General features: G+C 37.8%; 1 protein-coding gene across 3 annotated transcripts in view; it reads left to right on the top strand.

Annotated features, from left to right (window-relative positions):
• The window catches only part of APC (APC regulator of WNT signaling pathway), a 148,942-nt gene that overhangs the window by 99,768 nt on the left and 27,782 nt on the right, over positions 1-21,392 (top strand). For 2 of the 3 annotated variants that reach the window (XM_067569197.1, XM_067569198.1), the window contains exons 7-8: positions 7,346-7,429; positions 17,086-17,190. In XM_067569197.1, the coding sequence (XP_067425298.1) occupies positions 7,346-7,429; positions 17,086-17,190 (189 nt within the window). Of the gene's footprint in view, positions 1-1,259; positions 1,447-7,345; positions 7,430-17,085; positions 17,191-21,392 lie in introns of those variants that run through there. The other variant, XM_067569199.1, reaches the window with a different exon arrangement.

The following is a 21,392-nucleotide window of genomic DNA, read 5'->3' as shown; positions in this document are numbered from 1 at the left end:
AACATAACTTTAGTGCAGTGTGTGTATTTTGCAAAATGCAATTTTTAGGAATTTTAAAATATCCCACTTAGTAAGCATGAAAATTACAGTGGGGAGAGGGACGATCTAGGAAACATAAATTGACTTAGTTGTAATCAAAGGTTTTAATAAAATGTCACTGAAACAATCCAAAGAACCAGCACCAAATCATCCTTCAACCTTTTTCTTAGATTGTAAACTCCTTTGGGGACAGGGATTGTCTCTTTGTGTGTTTACACAGTGACTAGAATAATGGGGCCTTACTCCATAATAGGGGCTCCTATATGCAACTGCAATATAAATAATAAAGATCCATCTAAATGTCATTCAGTGAGCTCTATAAGTCGTCAAACTTGGATGTTTTAGGACCAATGATGGGCAGCATGTTTCATAGTCAAGAGCCCAGCTCTTGAAAATATCCTGCTTCCAGCTCCCAGACTTCTAGGTATGAGGACTTTTAATTGAGTGCCTAGACTGATATCAACATTCAGGACAGAACAGATGAGGCAGTTTCTAAACTAACCAGAATCCGTATCACACAGAGCTTTATTGATCAACAACATCAACTTGTGTTGCATCTGGAAATGAATTGGTAGCATGAACTGGATCACAGATGTCATTTGCTCCCTGAAAGAAACTCTGCTAAGCGGCAAGCCTCAATGCATTCCACAATAAGTGAATCTTATGGCCCTTACAGCTAGCTTCACATAGAACATAATTACAGTAACTAAACCATAAGTGACAAAGCCATCTAAAGACTGTTTTAGAACTAACAGGATTACTAGATTTGTGTACCTTTAATTTAAAAAAAAAAAAAAAAAAAAAAAGGGGGGGGGGGGGCGAGAAAAAATCTTAGTTGAACAGGCAGTTATTAACTCTGGCATCTTATCTAGATGTTTGCTCAAACATCACTTCCCTTTTATCTTGGTTGAATGTCACATAAACATCAGTCTCAACTAGAGACTAGTAAGACAATCTGCTATGTCTTGCTGGTATGGGGGAAAAAGACATCAACATTGGTGTAGTATTACAACCTAAACTGCCTCATTATTATTATTATTACAACCTAACCTATTGCTTATTATTATTATTATTATTATTATTTGTATTACCATAGCTCCCAGGAGGCCTAGTCAAGGACCAGGACCTCGTTGTGCTAGGCACTGTACAAAGACATGACACTAAGACGGTCCCTGCCCAAGAGCTTACAATCAAAGAGTAAAACAGAAGACAGCAGATGGATAGAAACAGACAGATGGGGAAGTACATGGAATCAGGAAGATATCGGTCAGCATTATAGACAGTGGTCTCAGGACACTGGCAGCCTACCCCTGGTTGTTTTTTGTAGACATCCTGGCAGAGGAGAGATTTATGGAGAGATTTGAAGGAGGATAATGACAGCTTTGCGAAGAACCTCCCAAGCATGAGGTCAGTGTGGGAGAAAGCCCAAAGGTGCTTATTTGAAAATTTAAGAATTGGTTGATGGGTGCTGGCCTCATGAGCCAATCAGAGGTGAGCATAGACAGCTCCATAGCAAATGAAAAATAGGATGGTGATTGTTAAGGGAATTGAAAGTGAAAATAATCAGCTTATGTTTGATAGAAAAGGGGAGAATCAGAGAAGGGATTCTAAGAAAGGGGGGTGATGTGGTCAAAGCAGCGTGCTTTAGAAAAAAAATTTTGAAGAGCATTCTGACTGGATATGATTTGTTCAAGGGAGCATTTGTGAAGGCCAGAGAAAAGGATGTTGCAGTAATCAAGACATGAAATGATGACAGCTTGGATGAGAATTTCAGTTGTGTGGATGGATGAGAAAGGTTGCATCTTAGAGATGTTAAGCAGAACAATTGGCAAACTTTAGACATAGCATGCGTGTGTGGACCTAGAGAGAAGAGGTCTGTGTCAAAATCAATGCCCAGTTGACAGGCCTGAGTAACAATGATAAAAAATGAGGTTGCAAGCAGGGTTTGGGTGGGAGTTTAGGAGCTCTATTTTAGCCATGTTGAGCTTAGCTAAAACCTAAATATCCATGAGGAAGTGTCAGAGACAAGCTCAGAGTTTAGTTTTGACAGACAGAGGGAGACAGGTCTGCAATAAAGAGATAATCTGTGAGTCATCAGTATAAATATAGTACTTGCATTTGTGTTTGTGGCTGAGATTGCATACAAAGTGTAGATGGAGAAGAGAAGGCAACCAAGGACAGAGCCTTGTGTTTACCCCCACAGAAAGTTGAAGGGGAAATGAGGAGGATCCTCCAAAGGAAATGCTGAAAGAGCAATTAGTGATGTAGGAGAAGAATTAGGAGAGGACAGTCACAGAAGCCAAAGGAGGACAAGATTTCAACAAGAGCATGGTCTACTATGTAAAAAACAGCTGCTGGTGGGCCCCTGTGCACACTTGGAATGGGAATGGAGAACAGAATAGAACTCTATGTACAATGTTAATGCACAGAAGAGAACACTTACAACCAGCAAGCACTCCCTTAAATCCTCTGGTTCCTCCCAAGAGAAAAAAATTGAGGCATTCATATGCCACTCCAGTACTTGGTTGAGTCCTTATATTGGATCAATTTGTTGTTGCTCTTTAGTTTTATTTTTGTATATGACATGGCTGGCCAAACTTACTGACCCCCTCCAAGACCCTCCTCCCCACTGAGCAGAGTCCACTAGTCCCACCATCCTTGCCGCAGGGCAGAAGTCCAAGCTCCCCATACCAGTCTAGTAGGCAGAGAATGGGGGTGGACATAGGGGCCTCCGCGAGCTGCACTTTAACTGTGAAAGAGCCACAGTTTGGCCACTCCTGGTATATGCACGTAGAGATGTATGATAAACCTATTTTATAAATATTACAAATAAATTAATGCATTATTCCCACTTTCATCTCTGTTCACAATTAAATCCTGCGTACAGGTGAAAACAGTGTCGTTATACTCTGGACTCTACTAGATATCTGTCTACATCAGAAAACCACTGTTCATTTTGGCATAGGTGTTAGTCTCTTCACAAGAGATGTCTAGGACTAGACATAAGAAGGGTCCTATTAGGTCAGACCAATGATCCATCTAGTTCAGTATCCTGTCTTCCGACAATGGCCAATGCCAGGTATTCAGAGGGAATGAACAGAACAGGCACATGAAGTGATCCATCGCCTCTCATGCACTCCCAGCTTCTGGCAAACAAAGGCTAAGGACATTTAGCGCATGGTGTTGCATCCCTGCCCATCCTGGCTAATAGCCATTGATGGACCTATTCTCCATGAACTTATCTAGTTCTTTTTTGAACCCTGTTATAGTTTTGTCTTTCACAACATCCTGTGGCAAAGAGTTCCAAAGGTTGACTTTGCATTGTGTGATGTACTTCCTGTTGTTTGTTTTAAACCTGCTGCCTATTAATTTCATTGGATGATCCCTAGTTCTTGTGTTATGTGATGGAGTAAATAACATTTTCTTATTCATTTTTTGCATACCAGTCAAGATTTTACAGATCTCTATCATATCCCCACTTAATCATCTCTCTTCCAAGCTGAAAAGTCCTAGTCTTTTTAATCTCTCCTCATACGGAAGCTGTTTTGTACCCCTAATCATTTTAGTTACATTGGAATTGAAAAAGATACAGAGGAGGGTATCTTTTTTGAGATGGGGTGTCAAGATCTGCACACAGTATTTAAAATGTGGGCATACCATGAATTTATATAGAGGCATTATGATATTTTCTGTTGTATCTATCTCTTTCCTAATCATTCTTAAGGCTATGGCTACACTACAGACCTTACAGCGGCACAGATGTATTGCTGCAGCTGCGCTGCTGTAAGGTCTCCCATGTAGCCGCTCTATGCCAACGGGAGAGAACTCTCTTGCCAGAATAATTAAACCACCCCCAACGAGCGGTGGTAGCTGCTCTCCTGCTGACATAGTCCTGTCCACAACAGTGCTTTTGCCAGTGAAATTTATGTCAATCAGGGGACCGATTTTTTTCACACCCTTGACCAACAAAAGTTTTGCCGATGTAAGTACTAGTATAGACAAAACCTAAGATTCTGTTAGCTTTTTTGACAGCTGCTGCACATTGAGTAGATTTTTTTATCCACAGTGACTCCAATATCTCTTTCTTGAATGGTAACAGCTAATTTAATCCCAACTATACATACAAATGATGGAATCTATGTTTTCCATTGTGCATTACTTTACATTTATCAACACTGAATTTCATCTGCCATTTTGTTGCCCAATCACCCAGTTTTGAGAGATTCCTTTAACTCTTTGCAGTCTGCTTTGGATTTAGCTGTCCTGAGTAATTTTGCATCATCTGCAAATTTTGCCACCTCACTGTTTAACCCCTAATTATTTATGAATATGTTGGACAGTACAGGTCCCAGTACTGATCCCTGGGGAACACCACTATTTACCCCTCTCCATTCTGAAAACTGACCATTTATTCCTACCCTTTGTTTCCTATCTTTTAAGCAGTTAGTGATCCAGAAAAGATCCGTCTAATCCCATGACTGCTTTGCTTAAGAGCCTTTGGTGAGGGACCTTGTCAAAGTCTTTCTGAAAGCCACATTTGTCCACATGTTTTTTGACCCTCCCACTCCCCCAAAGAATTCTAATAGATTGGTGAGGCATGATTTCCCTTTACAAAAACCATGTTGACTCTTCCCCCAACAGACTAGCAAGAGAAATACAAATTAGAGTTCAGATATACCACAGTAACTGAGCTGTGTGTGAGAAAGTTTGTACAGCATTAACCAATGCTACTAATCCTACTTTTTGTGCTTTTCTGGTCGTATTTTTAATGCTATTTTAGGATTTTTATTTTTTTCCTATTTTATGATAGTAAAATTAAAGGGAAATATTAAGTAGACATTATTGGTGTCTATAAATAGATGTTCCGTAATTTGGAACAAAATTTAATCACACAATCCAGGGTGTAATTTTAGTTTTGCTCATATTTTTCTGAACATCTGAGTCTTGTGAGACAGTCTCTCCAAATGTTCCAGTTCCATTCTTATGAATAAGTAGAATATTGATATTTACAAAAATGCTTTCAGTCAGAAAAAAGCAGTTCAAAAAATTTCAATATTCTGCTTGCTCACCAAAAGTCCTACAGAGTGGAGTAACAATATGATGTGACACCCACAACTTGTCACAGACTAGTTCCTTACAAATTAAACTTTTGATTAGAGCAAAAGGATACGTCTAAAAAAAAAATAAAGTACCTCCCATTTTGGATGGCTGAAAATGTATTCTTTTGACCCTAAAACTATAAGACAGATCTGGTTTTAGTGTCCATTAATATCAGACTGTTACTCTTAAGAGCTTTTTTGAAGTTTGTGTATCTTTTGTTTAGTTTCCTATTGTTGCTACTTAGCAAGATCTCTGTATACAACACGCTTGTAGTAGTTGTAGTAGTAGACATAGTTTGCCCAAAGAATGGCTAATAAATAATACATAGAAATTACTCAACATTCTGCAGGCTGAAAACACTGCAGATGTAATTCCTAGCAACACATCTGTAAGGTTGCTATGTATTTAGTTTTATCCAGATTTTACAAACAAAGCACCTAAGACAGTAAGGTGAAATAACTTTCTCAAGACTATACAATACATCAGTGACAGGGAGAATTAACTGTGTAGGGCAATGGCTCGCAACCTTTCCAGACTATAGTACCCTTTCAGGAGTCTCATTTGTCTTGCATATACCCAGGTTTCACCTCACTTAAAAACTACTTGCTTACAGAATCAGACATAAAAATAAAAAAGTGTCACAGCACACTATTCCTGAAAAATTGCCTTACTTTCTCATTTTTATCATATAATTATAAAATAAATCAATTGGAATATAAATATTGTACTTGCATTTCATTGTATAGTATATAGAGCAGTATAAACAAGTCATTGTCTGTATGAAATTTTAGTTTGTACTGACTGTGCTAGTGCTTTTTATGTAGCCTGTTGTAAAACAAAGCAAATATCTGGATGAGTTGATGTACCCCCTAGAACAGTGTTTCTCAACCTTTTAAGTAGCAAGTACTCCCTAACTTCTGAATATTTTAATAGGTACCCAAACACTCAATATTCCACGGGATTTTATATTTACGGACTAATATGAGCCATATATTGGAAGAAGGGCTGAGTATATAAGGCCGTGATATGACAGATGTCAGATATAGTGTGGGTAGGGTTACCCCTTTTACACCAGGAGTGCGCAACTCAAGTATGTACCTGGGCTAGAGGTGATGTTGGCCAAAGCTACGAGGCTTTGAGCACCATGCCAGTGCTGGGGAATATAAAGCGCCGTGCCAAATTTTTTGTCATACATTTGAGAGGAGGAAGGGGTGACAGAGAGAGAGAGACAGGAAAAGAGGGTAACTGGTAAAATCTGGGGCTGTCATAGTTGTCAATTTCACTGCTCAACTAGAGTAGTGAAATTGACAAGTTTTCTGTGCACTGGGCTTTGAGCCAGGGAGGGGGGCTGCCACCTGGCTGCCAGCCCAGGAGGTGGGCGACTGCCAGCCAATCCAAGCTGGGACAGAAGAGGCTTCCGCACCAGCTGGGACCCAGGGATATGAGCAGGGGGCTGCTGCCCATCTTCAAGCCGGGGCGCTGGAGGCTGTCTCTTGGCTCGGAGTTGGGGCGCGGGTGGCTGTCACCCAGCTCACGAGACTCAGGAGACTGCCACTAGGCTCCCACCTGGGAGCTGTGACTGGGTGGGAAGCAGGGGGCTTCCGCCCACTTTCCCCAGAAGCTGGGGGCTGCTGCCCGCCTCCTCCAAGAGCCGGCAGCTGCCACTCACTTCCCGGCTGGGAGCTGGGACCAGTTGGGAAGCAGGTCGCTGCCTCCCAGCTTCCCCAGAAGTCAGCAGCTGCTGCCCACTTCCCCTTCACTCAGTTTTCCCCCAGGCTCCCCCTGCCTGTGTCTCATGTATCCCCAGGGGTACGCATACCACAGGTTGAGAAACTCTGACCTAGATGACCTCTGCATACCCCCAGCGAACCACTGGTTAAAGGGGAAAAGTATATTCTGGGTAATGTGAATTTTACCACACTTTGATAGTTAGTACAGTATGTCATTTTAATGGATCCAAATTAGTGTCCGTTGTAATAAAAACTCAGCTCACCTTGTGTAAAATATTTTCCCATATGCCTGTTTTCATTGCTATGCGTTCTTATTAAAAATATCACACTAATGAAGAAGTTCTGTTTTCCAGTCAACAGTTTTTGCCAGGAACTCTTTTTTTTTTTTTCTTTCTTTTTTTTTCACATTGTCATTTTCTACAGTAAATATTTATTTTTTTAAATAACTATAAATTTGAAAATGTATTCATTTTCAGGTAAGGGTGGCAAGAATTCAGCAAATAGAGAAGGACATACTTCGTATACGACAGCTCTTGCAGTCACAAGCAGCTGAAGCAGAGGTTAGTGAGCATTTGCCTTTTTTGCTAAAAGGGGGGAGGGGGAGGGAGAGAGAGAGAGAGTGTGTGTGTGTGTGTGTGTGTGTGTGTGTGTTTAAAACAAAGCAAAAACTAAACCCCACAACATGTAATAGAATGAACTGGGTGAGCTTGAATATTTTGGCTCAATAAATGATATGCTGTAATTACAGTATATCTTGATGTTGGTTTCTCTGCTATAGTCTTTCCTTTCCTAGTCTTATTATTGTGGGGGAGGAAGTAATACTAGTTTTGCAGCAAGTACTACTGTTATATTGCTTCAGCCAAAAAATGGGTTCCTCTTCCTTTCTTAACCATTGTAGCTTTATAAATTAGACGGTGGGAATTGCAGCTATAGCCCTCCAATTTCCTTGACAGTAAATTTTAATCACATTACTTCACTGTATTTCAAATGAGCTGAAGCTAGAGATGCACCAAGAGCAGCCTGGGTTATTGCTGCTCTACAGATCTGCTGTGTACTGATATTTCAGTTAAAAATCCAGCTTCAAGGATTCAGTAAAAAGACGACTGCATGCCTTAAAGGTTAGGACTTAGATTAAGCAAATAACTATTATAGCCAAATTATTTGGTTAAAGGATTTGTTGTGTTGTTTTCCTAATATATATGACAAGTTGGAGTATAGTAATTCTTTTTCTAAATGTAGAGATCTGATGAGGCGCTACATAGTTTGTTAATCTTCTGAGAAGTACAGATGGAAAAAAGGGTGAATGATTACCCAGTTTGTGTCGGACCTTATTTTAGAAGTCTTATATCACACTTCTATAGTGTTAAAATACTGATACATAAATAAAGATAATGGGATTCCTGTGCTGTTATATGCCAAATTCCAATATAGTGGTTACTGTTAGCAACCACTGTAGGTAAAGTTGTAAATCAGTTTCCACTATTATTCTGTTTTACATACTTGTATCTTTCCCTAACATTCACCACTGGGACTGAAATTTTCCATAGTTGGTCTGTGTCCAAAAAAAAATTTTTTTTTTTTTTTGCTTTTAAGTTCAAGAAAATTTTCAGCTGTTTTGGAATTGAGAAGATAACTAGCTTTTTTCCTAATGTAAAAATAGTTCTTATTGTTTTTCAAAGGATAACTAATTAACAGAATCTTGAAAATTGACATTATAGGAGGAGCTGATAGCAATTACTATAATTAAGATTGTCCAACACTTTCCATTATAAGCCACTTCAGTGACTTATTACTTTGCCATACTTGAACGATTCTGACTAAAATTTTCCATGCTTGCTTTTTGCCTCAGGCTAACTTTGAGTTTGTGGCAATGGTTTAACCATTTCTGAGAATGAAATTGGGGGTGGGGCGAAGTAGTTTTTCCAGTGGTGAGGGATTTTTGTTGTGTTTGTGGCAGGGGGGCGGGGGAGGAGGTTAGTTGGGTTTTTGTTTGTTTCTTTCTTTTTAATTCCCAACCATTTCTTAAATGCTTCCAGCGCTTCCTTACTTTGATCACGATCTTGAAATTTGGCTGGGGTAGTGCTCGGGCGAGGTGTCTTTTGCTGTCGCCATGAAAATCTTTCCAGATTTGGATGAGTTATTGAAACTTCTGAAAATCACTTTTTGCACATGATCAGTAGCACTTGTTAAAGGCTTGTTGCTAAAAACTGCAGACATGCCACTGCACAGAGCATGGTCTAGTTTCACAGATATGTCTTCACTGCGAATGCATTGAGCATTCTCCCAGTCCCACTAAATCTCCTATGTAGTATGCAGAAAGCTAGAGACTGATATGAGCAACACAGAAGTCACATGGAAAGGTGTGCTGAGCTAGAATCCAAGAGGAGATGATCATGAGTTCTAGTCTCAGCTGTTCCACTGACTGGTATTAATTCTGTGCACTTCACAACCCTTATTATTGAGCAAGCCCTCAGAGTTCTACCTTAGGAGGCACGCAAGCATCTCCATTTTACAAATAGTGTTAACTGAGAGATTACACTAGGTAACTTGTGGCAGAGCTGGAAATAGAACCCTGCTTTCTAATATGACAAGTTTCATCCTCTTGGCCATGCAGCCTTTCAGAACGAATGTGCCAGATGAATATAACTACTAGACTACATTCCTTCTATAGTTAGGAATAGAAATCAGGATTCTTGATCCCCAACATTACTTTTCTGTCTAACAAATTGTTGTGTAAACCACTAAGTGTGTCACATCCATCTCTAGTGATTGGTCCACATAGAGGACAACAGCCTCCTGCTGCTACTACTTACTCATTTAGCTCAAATGGTAGAGACTTGTGCTTTAAAGGTCTTGGGTTCCAACCCCACTGATGACCAATGTGGTGGATCAGTGGTTTCCCATGACGGAATTTCTGTTTTCTCAGTTGAATGTTTAGGTTGGATAGTCAGCACTGAAAAGTTAGGAAATGCCAGAATTAGAGATACCTGTACAAACTTAATTTATCCCTTTTGTGCATAGATGTTATAATACAGTTTTTAATTACTTCATTCTTTACTGTTTGTTCTGCAGGACTTTTGCCTACTTTAGTACACAAGATGGACAGTGATTGAAGTAGAGAGTTGCAAGAACAGAGAGGATATTCTCTGTGCATGTAAGGCACAGAATGAGGATCCAGGAGAGCTAGGTTCCTGCCCATACTCTGCCATAGACTTTCCATGTGATGTTAGGCAAGACTACCACAATGCATACTCGCAAGGGGAATGAATTAAGGTTGCCTGGCCTATCCTGGCCACGAGAAATAAACAGTGCTGTCCCTCAGATGACTGAAATGCACCTTGTGTACACATCCAAAAGTGCTTCAGTCAGTAGGGAGACCAAAATCAATTGATGTTACCTTGATAACTTGTAGGGGTAAAACCTTGAATAACTGAGGCTTAAATGATTTTTTTCTGCCACTGTGGATGCAGCACACTAGCACATTCAGTGCAGTCTTATCTAACAACTGTCAGAGCTGACAGTTCCCTCAGCAGGCAAAGTAAGTAGTTCAACAGGCTGACCCTCTCCCTGCACCCTACCATGCCCCCTTCAGTGATCTCCCTCCAGAGGCTTTCTGCCATGCAACAACTCCTCCGTAATAACCACTTCCCAGTAACAGCGTGTGTGGGAGAGCAAGGCAGGAGGGAGAATATTTTCTAAGGGGCAAAGGATCACCAGTTGAGGATCTGCAGAGCTGGTACAGGGTAATATGTGAACAATGGCTGAGCATTTCAGAAACTGGGAGACTGAAGGGGGCATGGGAGGGGAAAGAGAGGAGGCTTTGCCAGCAGACTAAAGAGGAAGTTCACTAGTTGAGGGAGATGTTATCTTGCTGTCAGATATTATAACTACCCCACCAGAATCGGTGTAAGGCAGTTTGACCATAGATGAGCATGGAAATATTACAAATATTTAGGTAGTGTGGGCACTATGAGCTCATTCGATATGGAAAAACAATCTGTGTCAAACACTTCACTTCTATACCACAAATTGATATTTCTAGTGTAGACAAGGCCTACCTCTGTTATGCTAGAGAACTGTAGTACAATATGTTTGCAGTACCCAGCCACACTTGAGAGATCCTAATAGCACTTGGACATAACTACAGAATTAAGGACCATTTTTGTCTAAACTCTGAATCTTTTTTAAGGTATCTTGCCAGCAAGTATTTAGAGACTCTCTCTTTAATACACAAGTAGGCCATAGCAGCATTTCATATCAATGCAAGGGCTAGCTTTAGGGGCAAGAAACATATGTGACTAACTGGTTGTGGTCAAAATGTGACCAACAGTGAAATCATTATCATTTTTACTGAAAACTATAAAATTTTAAGCTCTTTGGGACATTTATTATGTGTTTTTACAGTGCCTACTATAGTGGGGCCCAACTTAATTGTGGTTTTTAGATGCTACTACGTTATAAATAAGCAATGATTTGTTGTTCCATTGATATAGCTTGGCCTCTCTCTGGTGTATATATAGGCACCTATCATTGTAGAATCTAGGACCAATAGATACTAGTAGTATAAGCTTGGGTAATATAACATACCAAAAAAATTCAACTTGAAGGAGACATCCAGAATAGAAAATTTCAGTTCAAAAGGTTAGTTTGGCCAAGTTTCATAAGCAACTGAAAACGGGGTCTTACAAAGAAAAGTGTCAGGAAACCTTACATACAGGTGGTGCTGCCAGCTCTGCCTTTAAAACTCATGTTACCTCTATATTCTGTGAAATGTAATGCTTATGCTGAATTTAGGAGTCATCCACCTGTTCTGTTCACAGTACATCTTTGAGTGAGGCATCTCAAAAGCTAAACAGTTTTTGGCTGCCAGCTACAAATGTAAATTTGCATAAAGATAACTTTAAAACAAAACCATTTTGCTGTAACTGCCTTCCTGAACTATTTTACTTCATTTTAATATACTCTACAGGTATAAGCACTGCCAACATAATATTCATAATTTGTAGTGGGAGAAGTGTGTTTCCATTAGATAATATTGATTGCTGTAGACAAAAGATAAAAGATTTATTTTATAGAGGGATTATTTTGATTATTCATTTTATGCAGAGATTAATAAAGTGATAAGTAACAGTCAGCATGGATTTGTCAAGAACAAATCATGTCAAACCAACCTAATAGCTTTTTTGGCAGGGTAACAAACCTTGTGGATGGGGAGAAGCAGTAGATATGGTATATTTTGACTTCAGTAAGGCTTTTGATAGTGTTTCACATGACCGTCTCATAAACAAACTAGGGCAGTGTTTCTCAATTAAATTTGGCCACGGAACCCTTTTGAACTCGATAAATAATTGCGGAACCCCCCAAACTCTTAACAGTATTTTTACATATGAGGCCAAAAAAAATGTAGAAATAAGCAAATTATATACAAACAACTAGGTCAGCGTTTCTCAATTAAATTTCCCCGCGGAACCCTTTAGGCTTCGCGGGCAAATTACACTCATACTCGATACCCTCCGCCGAAAAATCCGGGACATCTTCCCTTTTTCAGCAGCGCGGAGAACAGCTGCTCTCGGCGGCGCAATGTCACTTTCTCACGGAACCCTAACAGTGGGTTCTCCGGAACACCAATTGAGAAACACTGAACTAGGGAAATACAACCTAGATGAAGCTACTATAAGGTTGGTGCATAACTGGTTGGAAAACCGTTCCCAGAAAGTAGTTATCAGTGGTTCACAGTCAATTTTGAAGGGCATATCAAGTGGGGTCCCTCAGGGATCAGTCCTGGTTTCAGTTCTGTTCAATATCTTCATCAATGATTTAGATAAAGGTATGGAGAGCACACCTATAAAGTTTGCAGACAATGCCAGGCTAGGAGGGGTTGCAAGTAGTTTGCAGAATGGATAAAATTTAAATTCAAGTAAATAGAAGGAAATTCAGTAAGGACAAATGCAAAGTGCTCCATTTAGGAAGGAACAAACAGTTGTATACATACAAAATGGGATGTGACTGTTTAGGAAGGAAAACTGTGGAAAGGGATCTGGGGGTCATAGCGGATCGTAAGCTATATATGTCAATAGTGTAACACTGTTGCCAAAAAAAAAAAAAAAAGCTTCATTTGGGATGTATTAGCAGGAGTATTGTAAGCAAGAGGCAAGAACTAATTCTTCTGCTCTACTCCGCACTGATTAGACTTCAGCTGGAGTATTGTGTCCAGTCCTGGGTGCCACATTTCAGGAAAGATATGGACCAACTGGAAAAAGTCATGAGAAGAGCAACAAAAATTACTAAAGAACTAGAAAACATGACCTATGAGGGAAGACTGAAAAAACTGGATTTGCTTAGTCTGGAGAAGAGAAAACTGAAAGGGGACATAACTGTTTTCAAGTACATAAAAGGAGGAGGGAGAAAGATTGTTCTCATTAACCTTTGAGGCTAGGACAAGAGGCAATGGGCTTAAACTGGGTGGTTTAAATTGGACATTAGGAAAAACTTCCTAATTGTCAGGGTAGTTAAGCACTAGAATAAATTGCCTAGGGAAGTTGTGGAAAGAGCAAGTTGGACCTGTCAGGGATGGTCTAGATAATGCTCGGTGCTGCCTTGAGTGAAGGGGACTGGTTTAGAAGACCTCTCGAGATCCCTTCCAGTCCTACGATTCTATGATTCTATTTTCATCAAGCTTTCAACTGTTTTTCTTATGCATTGTGAGTAATTGCAGCTCTTAGGGATTTGGCAAGCTAAAATTTTTAATTTGTGATTCAGCAGCAGCAAAATTCAGCTTCATTTGTTTTATTTTTCTGTTCATCCAGTGATTTGTATCCTTTGTTTTATATTTCTATTCTTTTTTGTATCTGTGGTGGAATTACAGTAAAATAAACATTTATTCTTTTGGTATCTTCAGAATGGGAGTGTCCTTGTAGTGTTTAACACTCAAAAAAAATAAAATGGGCAAGGGGCATTGTGAAGTAAAAATGTATGCCTAGAAAAGGCATCAATCACAGTAAACAGAGAGACTATCTTTGCAAATGATTTGTTGCTGTTGTTCAGAATTAGAACTATTGCTAGATCTCATTCGATTCTGTGAACCACACAGTAAATTAAAGCAATGCAACTACAAACTGTTAACTAAAAGTACTTTTTAGCTTGGTGTCCTGACAGAAAGGAGATCAAGTTTTCTAGATGCTTGTAAACTTCACAACGTAGCAAGTGATGGCTCTGGACTCATTCAAAAGAACAGTTAGTGCACAACAAGGTTGGGTATAAATCTGCCATGCACCAGCTATCTGTGTGGACCCTCCTAACACTCACTAAAAGTTCCCTAGTGTGTTGTGATCTACCTCACTTTGAAACAGGAATAGATCAAAGCGCACTAGGAGAGTTCTGGTGTGTGGCAGGGTCCCCACAGACAGTTAATGCACAGCACTAACTCCAGTTTGCCATGCACTAACTGTTCGTTTAGACAGGCCCTCTTTTAATTCCTGCTAATAAAAAAGAACTGGAATTTTTTTTGCAAGAACGATAAGAGATTATTGTTTTTGTCAATATACTTTAGAAATCTGTCAGCCTAACAAGTGAAATGTAGTGGAAAAATAAAAGTTGTCCCTCATCCTTACAATTTTGGTCCCTGCTGAAGGCAATTGGTGCAGTGATGATAAAAGCTCCACTATTCATACAGATTTCAGGAAGGAGGAAGAGAGTGTGTGTTTCCACCCATGCAATGCCCTGTAATCCAGCAGAAGGTTCACTAACCTACAAGCTCAGAGGCCAGGAGTTCTAGCCCAGGCTTTTCCACCAACTGCTGTTGATATTTCTGTGCTCTTCACAACCCTTACTATGAGCCAGGGTCTCAAACTGCTACCTTGAGGGATAGCTATTGTTTACCCATTTCACATATAAGATAACTGAGGGCTTGCACGAGGTTATTTTAGGCAGTAATTGGAATAGAACTAGGCTTGTAATAGAACAGAGCCAAGATCAGAGTGGATAAAAATCGATTTTTTATTTTTTTTAATCTGAATTTGTATTTAAATTGGATGTTTAGATTTAAATTAAATATCTTTCTTTTTACAGATAAAGGTATTAAAATTACATTTGAAATTGACAACTATGTTAAGTTCTAAACTTACTACAATCTAATAAAATCATTTAAATTAAATAAATAAAATATTAAGCAGTACATTGTGTTCCCAAAGTTTTAAAGAGAGTCAAACCATTGAACTGCTGGAAGTCACTGACTAAAAAGCCACATGCTTTTTAACACCCTCATACTATTCTAATGGATTGGCAAGGCACAATTTCCCTTTACAAAAGCTGTGTTGACTCTTCACCAACATATTGTATTCATCTATGTGTCTGATAAGTCTGTTCTTTACTATAGTGTCAACCAGTTTGCCTTGTACTGAGGTTAGGCTTACTGGCCTATAATTGCCAGGATCACCTCTGGAACCTTTCTTTAGTGCACTAAAGTTCTGACAGAAGCGGTTAATTCCCTATTTTGTTTTAGCTGCAGTGATCTAGGTGGAAGACAGTCAGGTTTTTCAGAGTTGACAGCCTGGTGTGTTTGAAGTAGTTGTCCATTTATTTTCATGTAGATGTTCTTGGATTTCTGTTGTATCTTGCTTAAAATGTACTGCTGTTCACTTAGGGATTGTCCAAAAGCGCTTTTTGAGGCTATGTCACACTCTAACAGATGTTACCGTAAGAAAACTAATCTTGGTATCAAGCCTCAATTGCTATTTTCTGAATTTCTTCTGATTGATCAGTATTTTTCTAGTTTTTGTGAACTGAACGTAGTATTCTAGGTAGATATGTCTCCTAACATTTTGTATAAACATACTTCTCTTCTCTGCTCATATTCTAATTCTTCTATAGCTTTCCTGTAAAATAGTAGTCAAAACTATACACAGTAACCCAGGAGTGATCTTAGGTCTTTTGTTTGTTTGGTAGTCCCCTGTAAGGGCTTGTCTACATGATGCTTTAGTCCCCTCCAGAGAGGTGTAAATTTTAGTCCACATTAGTGCATTGAAAACTAACTGGCTTTCCTGAAACCTGATGGTGTGCACCAAAAGTTCCCTAGTTCATGTTAACTTGAAATATGTTTATGCAAAATGTTAGGAGACATATCCAGAAGACCTATTGGTCTGATAGCCTCCTAAGGAAAATGTTAGGTACTCCAATGGACTGGAACTCTATAAACTATATATAGTTTAAATAAAGGAATGAGAGGAGTTGTTTAGGACGATACAAAGGTGCATAACCAGAAGTAGTTGCATGAAAAACAGAATATTGAGGTTCCATATTGGGAACAGTAATGTGGAATGATCATTGATAGGGAGATAAATGTATGTCTTTTCTACTTCTAAACTCTAACCAGTGTAAAGGACAGAACAATTCCGGCTGGTACTTAAAGGCTTGATCATTTCTAACCAACTGATAGATACCAAGCATTTTATACAGCATTCTAATCTTTTATTCTCTTTACTGTGTTGAAAGCTATATTGACAGTTCTGATTTTGATCATCATTTTATCACTTTTAAGTGGTAGTGACAAAATCTAGATTTCATTCAATTAAACAGAGGAGGATTTTACTTCCATAAAGAACTGAAATGTCTGTTTTCACCAAGTTTTCTATAAAATTTGCATTTATTTTGGTATACAATGATTAGGTTCATCATGAGCATATTGTTAAAGCTTTGGTCACATTAAGATGGATACACTTGTGTTGCTCACATTATCAATAAAATGTGGAAAGACTCCTTTAGTATGGTATACATATACTGTATGTATATCATTCTATCCACCCAGAAAGTGTTTGTATTTGGTTATGAAGTTTAAATAATAACTGTACTAACCTGAGCCTCCAGTAAATGCATAGATCGTGTGACATTGCAGAGGAGACAGTTGTTTGCTCCAATTCTGTTATATTTCTGATAGTGATGTGAGCACAGCTGGTGGAGGATGGTGTTTCTGTGTCTCACAGCAAATCCTTTGTCTTACAGTGCTATAATCCTCAGAGGACATGCTTCACTTTCATATTGCAATTTCGCTAAGACAGTCAGTCTCAGCTGCTAATTATTGAGGCTAGAGGTTATGAAATACAAAGCGCAGTTCAATGGCTTTGTGAAGCTACGACATTGATGCATTCACAGCTTAGAAAGCTTTGACTGATAAAGAGTACTCCATTTTTATATGTAATGCCATAAACTCTTGCATTAACAGAGGGCACCTCAAAGCAAGCATGATGCAGGCTCACATGAAGCAGAGAGGCAGAATGAAGGTCAAGGAGCAGCAGAAATCAGCATGGCAACTACTGGTAGTGGTCAGGTAAAGTAAATATTTTATTTATTGATAACATTTTTAAATATCAAAATGTATGTTGCTTTTATGGGTGTGATCTGGAAATTCTCTAGTAGCTATTTAATTGTGCTTCAGTGGATTTCTTCAGATGTATTAATTCTGAAAAGGCTGACAATTCTCTTTATTTCCGTTAGGAAGGAAGAATGCTCTCAAAGCTATTACATAGGATATTTTAATTAGATGAAATTTAAATATTCTATAACACAAGACACTATTTTTTGTGTTTAAAATGGTTAGCACTGATACATTTAAGCAGGGATAAACAACTTAAGAATAAGGGATAAGAAAAAATTATTTTTTTCCCTGTTTGTAGCTATTTGTGTTGAAGTTATGATTTAATGATGGAATTTACTCAAAGATTTCAGTTCAGAAATGATCACTGAAAATATCACTGATTTTAAAAATTGAGTAACTAGTTTCTCATTAAAAATATTGTAATTACACATAATTCCTGTTTCTTAGTTAAATATATTACATAAACCTCTGGAATCAAAAATCTCATCAGAGGTAATCTCCTGCATGTGTGCTGAAGGGTTATTATGTACATGTTTATTTCATATTTGCCCATTGCTATTCCTTTCTACTGAAATATATTACTTGGGTGAAATATAGGACTACACTAAATTCTTTACATGCAAATTTCTTTAATATTCATCAAGTGTAGGGATAGTTTTGTTTGACTAAATAATTTGATACTTTGACTTATTTTGCTGTGCTGTAATACCACTTGCTTCATTATCTCCAAGTATATAGCTCAGACTTTCATATTAATAATTCAGATTCTCATAACCTCAAACCATAATTTGACAATGCTGTTCATATGTATGATTTTTCTATTGTTACTTTATGCTTGTGGAATTATTTCAATCCCTTTTAAAACATCTCACACACAATTATTTGTGAGAAGGATTATGTCTGTGGTCTAGCTCAAATATTTCATTAGATTAAACATTAAACACAGTTCCTAATTTTTCTATTAAGATATATTTGATCACAGATTGGAACCCAATTCTCTTTGCTACATCTGAGCAGTTGCCTGAGGCCCCTACTCTAATCCTGATGACAGCATTATTCTGAAGGAGAAAAAATAGTTCAGTGGTGCTTTTGAGCTGAAAGCATAATATGTTTAAATAATTCATGCATTGTGGCCACATGTTCTGTCTTTCTCACGTGAATGGGAAGCTATTTTGGACAAGAGAGAGATTTTGGAGGGGAAGGAGAGGAGTACCTGTCTTTTACACAGGAAAAATCATATCAGTGAAGCAATAACTGTCCTTGAGGTTTTGTGCATAGAATTTGAGCAGTTCAAGTTTCTCCTCAAAGGGGCTTAAAACATTAATATCAAAATACAGGAGGAAAATACAATGGGTGTGGATATCTGAATTTGTGCTGCTATGAGATATATGGGGATTATTTACTTTAGTGCAAGGCCAGGGAAAGGAGGCTTAATGGATTGGGCACTAGTATTTTATTTCTGGGAACCCAGATCAATCCATCTTGTATCCTTGAGCAATGAGGATTAAACAGAGTGCAAAAAAAAATCAACCTAATTGTTTGGGGCTAGCTAGTTTTGCAGTAAGATGAGCACTGTGAATTGAAGATTTGCCCATTGAAGACAGTATTTTTCAGGACTCAAGTCATTTTTTATTCTGCACCACCTCACATCCTCTGCTCTGCTCTGCTGGTAGCAAAATGAATTTTACTAAAATCTTGATTTTACAAGATGTCTGAAGGATTTTAATGAATTTCACTGTTTTATTAGTAAACTGAATCAAAATACAGGAAAACAATATAAAGGAAGAAAAATTAGCAAATGAGAAAAGAACAAGGGCATGAAAGAATATAAAATTATAAGGACGGAAGAAGAACAAAGGAAATTGTAGGGAAAGATGCTACACAAGAATAGGATTTAAACAAGGGGGGGGGGGAGAGGACATAAGAATTGGCAAGAGAAAAGAGTCTACACAACAAGCATGTAAGTTTATCAACTTGGGTCACTTGCCAGTTTATCAAATCAGTTGCTACATATTTTTGGTGGTAGTGATTTCAGTTCAGTCTTTAGTGCACCAGTAATAAAGATAATTGAGTTTGATTTGGGCCTCTTGGCAACCTCAAAGTAGAAGGGCCAAATGACTCAGTTAGTATGTTAACTAACTCTAAGCTCTGAAGAAAATAGCCTGTCCAGGTCAAGGTTGATATAATTGTTGGGACAGAATGGAAAATTATGTGCTATTTCCGTCTGCACCATACTGTGCTTTAATATTTAGTGTTCCCAACTTTTTTACCTCCTTGGGTAGAATGCACATATTACAGTTAATCAATACAGTTAATCAATCATTTTTGGCACATTTTGAATAAAAAAATATGTTGTGTGTAACCTTTAGATTGCAACTTGAAATCAAGTTGTGTTTAAAGAGATACTGTCAACATAAAAATAGTGCATAGTAGTCATATTTTCTCTATATTAATATTATACCTTAGATAGTTAAAACTGAAAGAATTTTAGAAATCCTCTCTGCTTTTCATTGTTTATAAACTTTGTTTAGTTGTTGAATTTCTCTCAGCTTGGACAATAGAAATAAGGGTTTCTCTATATGGGAAAATTATACTCGTATAAGGGAAGGTGTGAATTTAAACTGCTATAGTTATACCAGTGGTAACGGCCCATGTCAGCACTTACTCTAAGAATGGCTTTTTCTGATTTAGTCTATGTTGCTTTGGAATCTGTTTAAGCTAAGACAAAAAGAGCCTCTTTTATTTCAGTATAACTAGAAAGATTTCCTGTATGGACAAGCCCCAAGTGAAATTATTTTCACTTTTATTTATAGTCAGTTCCCCCATTCAAATTCAGAGTTCTGTAATGTTTGAATGGCAAATGCTGCAGAGGAATGCTGGTCCTTTTGCTTATAAACAACTATTTCAGATGGACTTTTTAAAAAATTATGGAAATATTTCTAAATTTTATAAAACATTTGTCAATTTGCCTCAAATTTAGATTTTACAAAAATAATGAGATTATATGACCAAAACCAGGGTTTGATAGAATTTACAAACTGATCAGTAGTCATTTTGCTATTCAATATGTAACTTCGCTTTATTCTATTGTACTGTAAAACTGTTTCTATGTACTGACAAATTTTATATCATAGGCAGAGATGGTATTGTTAAAAGACAGGATAAGGCGTCAGGAGTCTATTCTTAGCTCCATTACATACTGTGTGATCAGTGTTTGTTTTCCCTGTTTTTAAAATGAGAATGATATTTTCCTGCCTCACAAGTATATTGTAGAACTTAAGTAATTAATGTTTGTAAAGCACTTTGGGATTCTTGAATGGAAGGTGTTGAGAACTTCTTAAATGTTGTTGTTGTTGTTGTTGTCTAATTGCTTTTCAAAATTGTGTTGTGAACATTTTCCTTCTTTTTGTTCATAAATGGTGGAAATACTATGTTATTTTTCTTACATTGCACTGGCGATTTATAAAGCACTTCAAGGAAATTGTGATTTCAATTAAAACAGTTGTTAATTAGGTCTTAAAAGAAAATGTCTTCTTTTGTTTGGAAAAGAATGACCTTGAGTGAATGAAATAGTTTGAAAGTAATTTATTTTTAAAATCATGCTAATAATTTAAGTATATTTTTAATTTTATTTGCACAGGCAGTTGTAGGATTGGGGTCACCTCACCATTGGTCAGATATTCAGAGAAACTGAGTATCTCAGCTCTGATTAATGCCACTGGAGTTGTGGGTGCTCAGCATCTCTGAAAATCTTTGATGCGTAAATAAAAATTTAGGTAATTAACTTTAGCCATATATATTTGAAAATTTTGGCCTAAGATCATACTCAAGAACCTCCTACTTATGCTCTGTTTCTAATTTGAATAATCTTTTAAATCCAGTATGTTTAAAAAAAAACAAACCCTATATTTAAAATATTTTAAAGGACTTTTAAATGTGATTTAATCTGATCAGCTAATGTGTTTCTTGTAGGGGGTTGCATCTGTGATTCCACCACAATTATGTTTTTTCCCCAAAATTAAGATCCTTCAAGCACCTACTAATCTTTATTATAACAGTCAATTGATTCTAGTTTAATTTTTAGCTGACTAAAGGGTAGAATTAGTTAGATGGGCAGTATACTGGTGTGGTTTTGGTACAAGTCTCTATCACAG

Source organism: Emydura macquarii, unplaced genomic scaffold, assembly GCF_026122565.2.
Source record: "Emydura macquarii macquarii isolate MOO-44397 ecotype Brisbane River unplaced genomic scaffold, CSIRO-AGI_Emac_v2 contig_2897, whole genome shotgun sequence".
Taxonomy (NCBI): Eukaryota; Metazoa; Chordata; order Testudines; family Chelidae; genus Emydura; species Emydura macquarii.
This window is presented reverse-complemented; position numbering and strand designations above follow the sequence as displayed.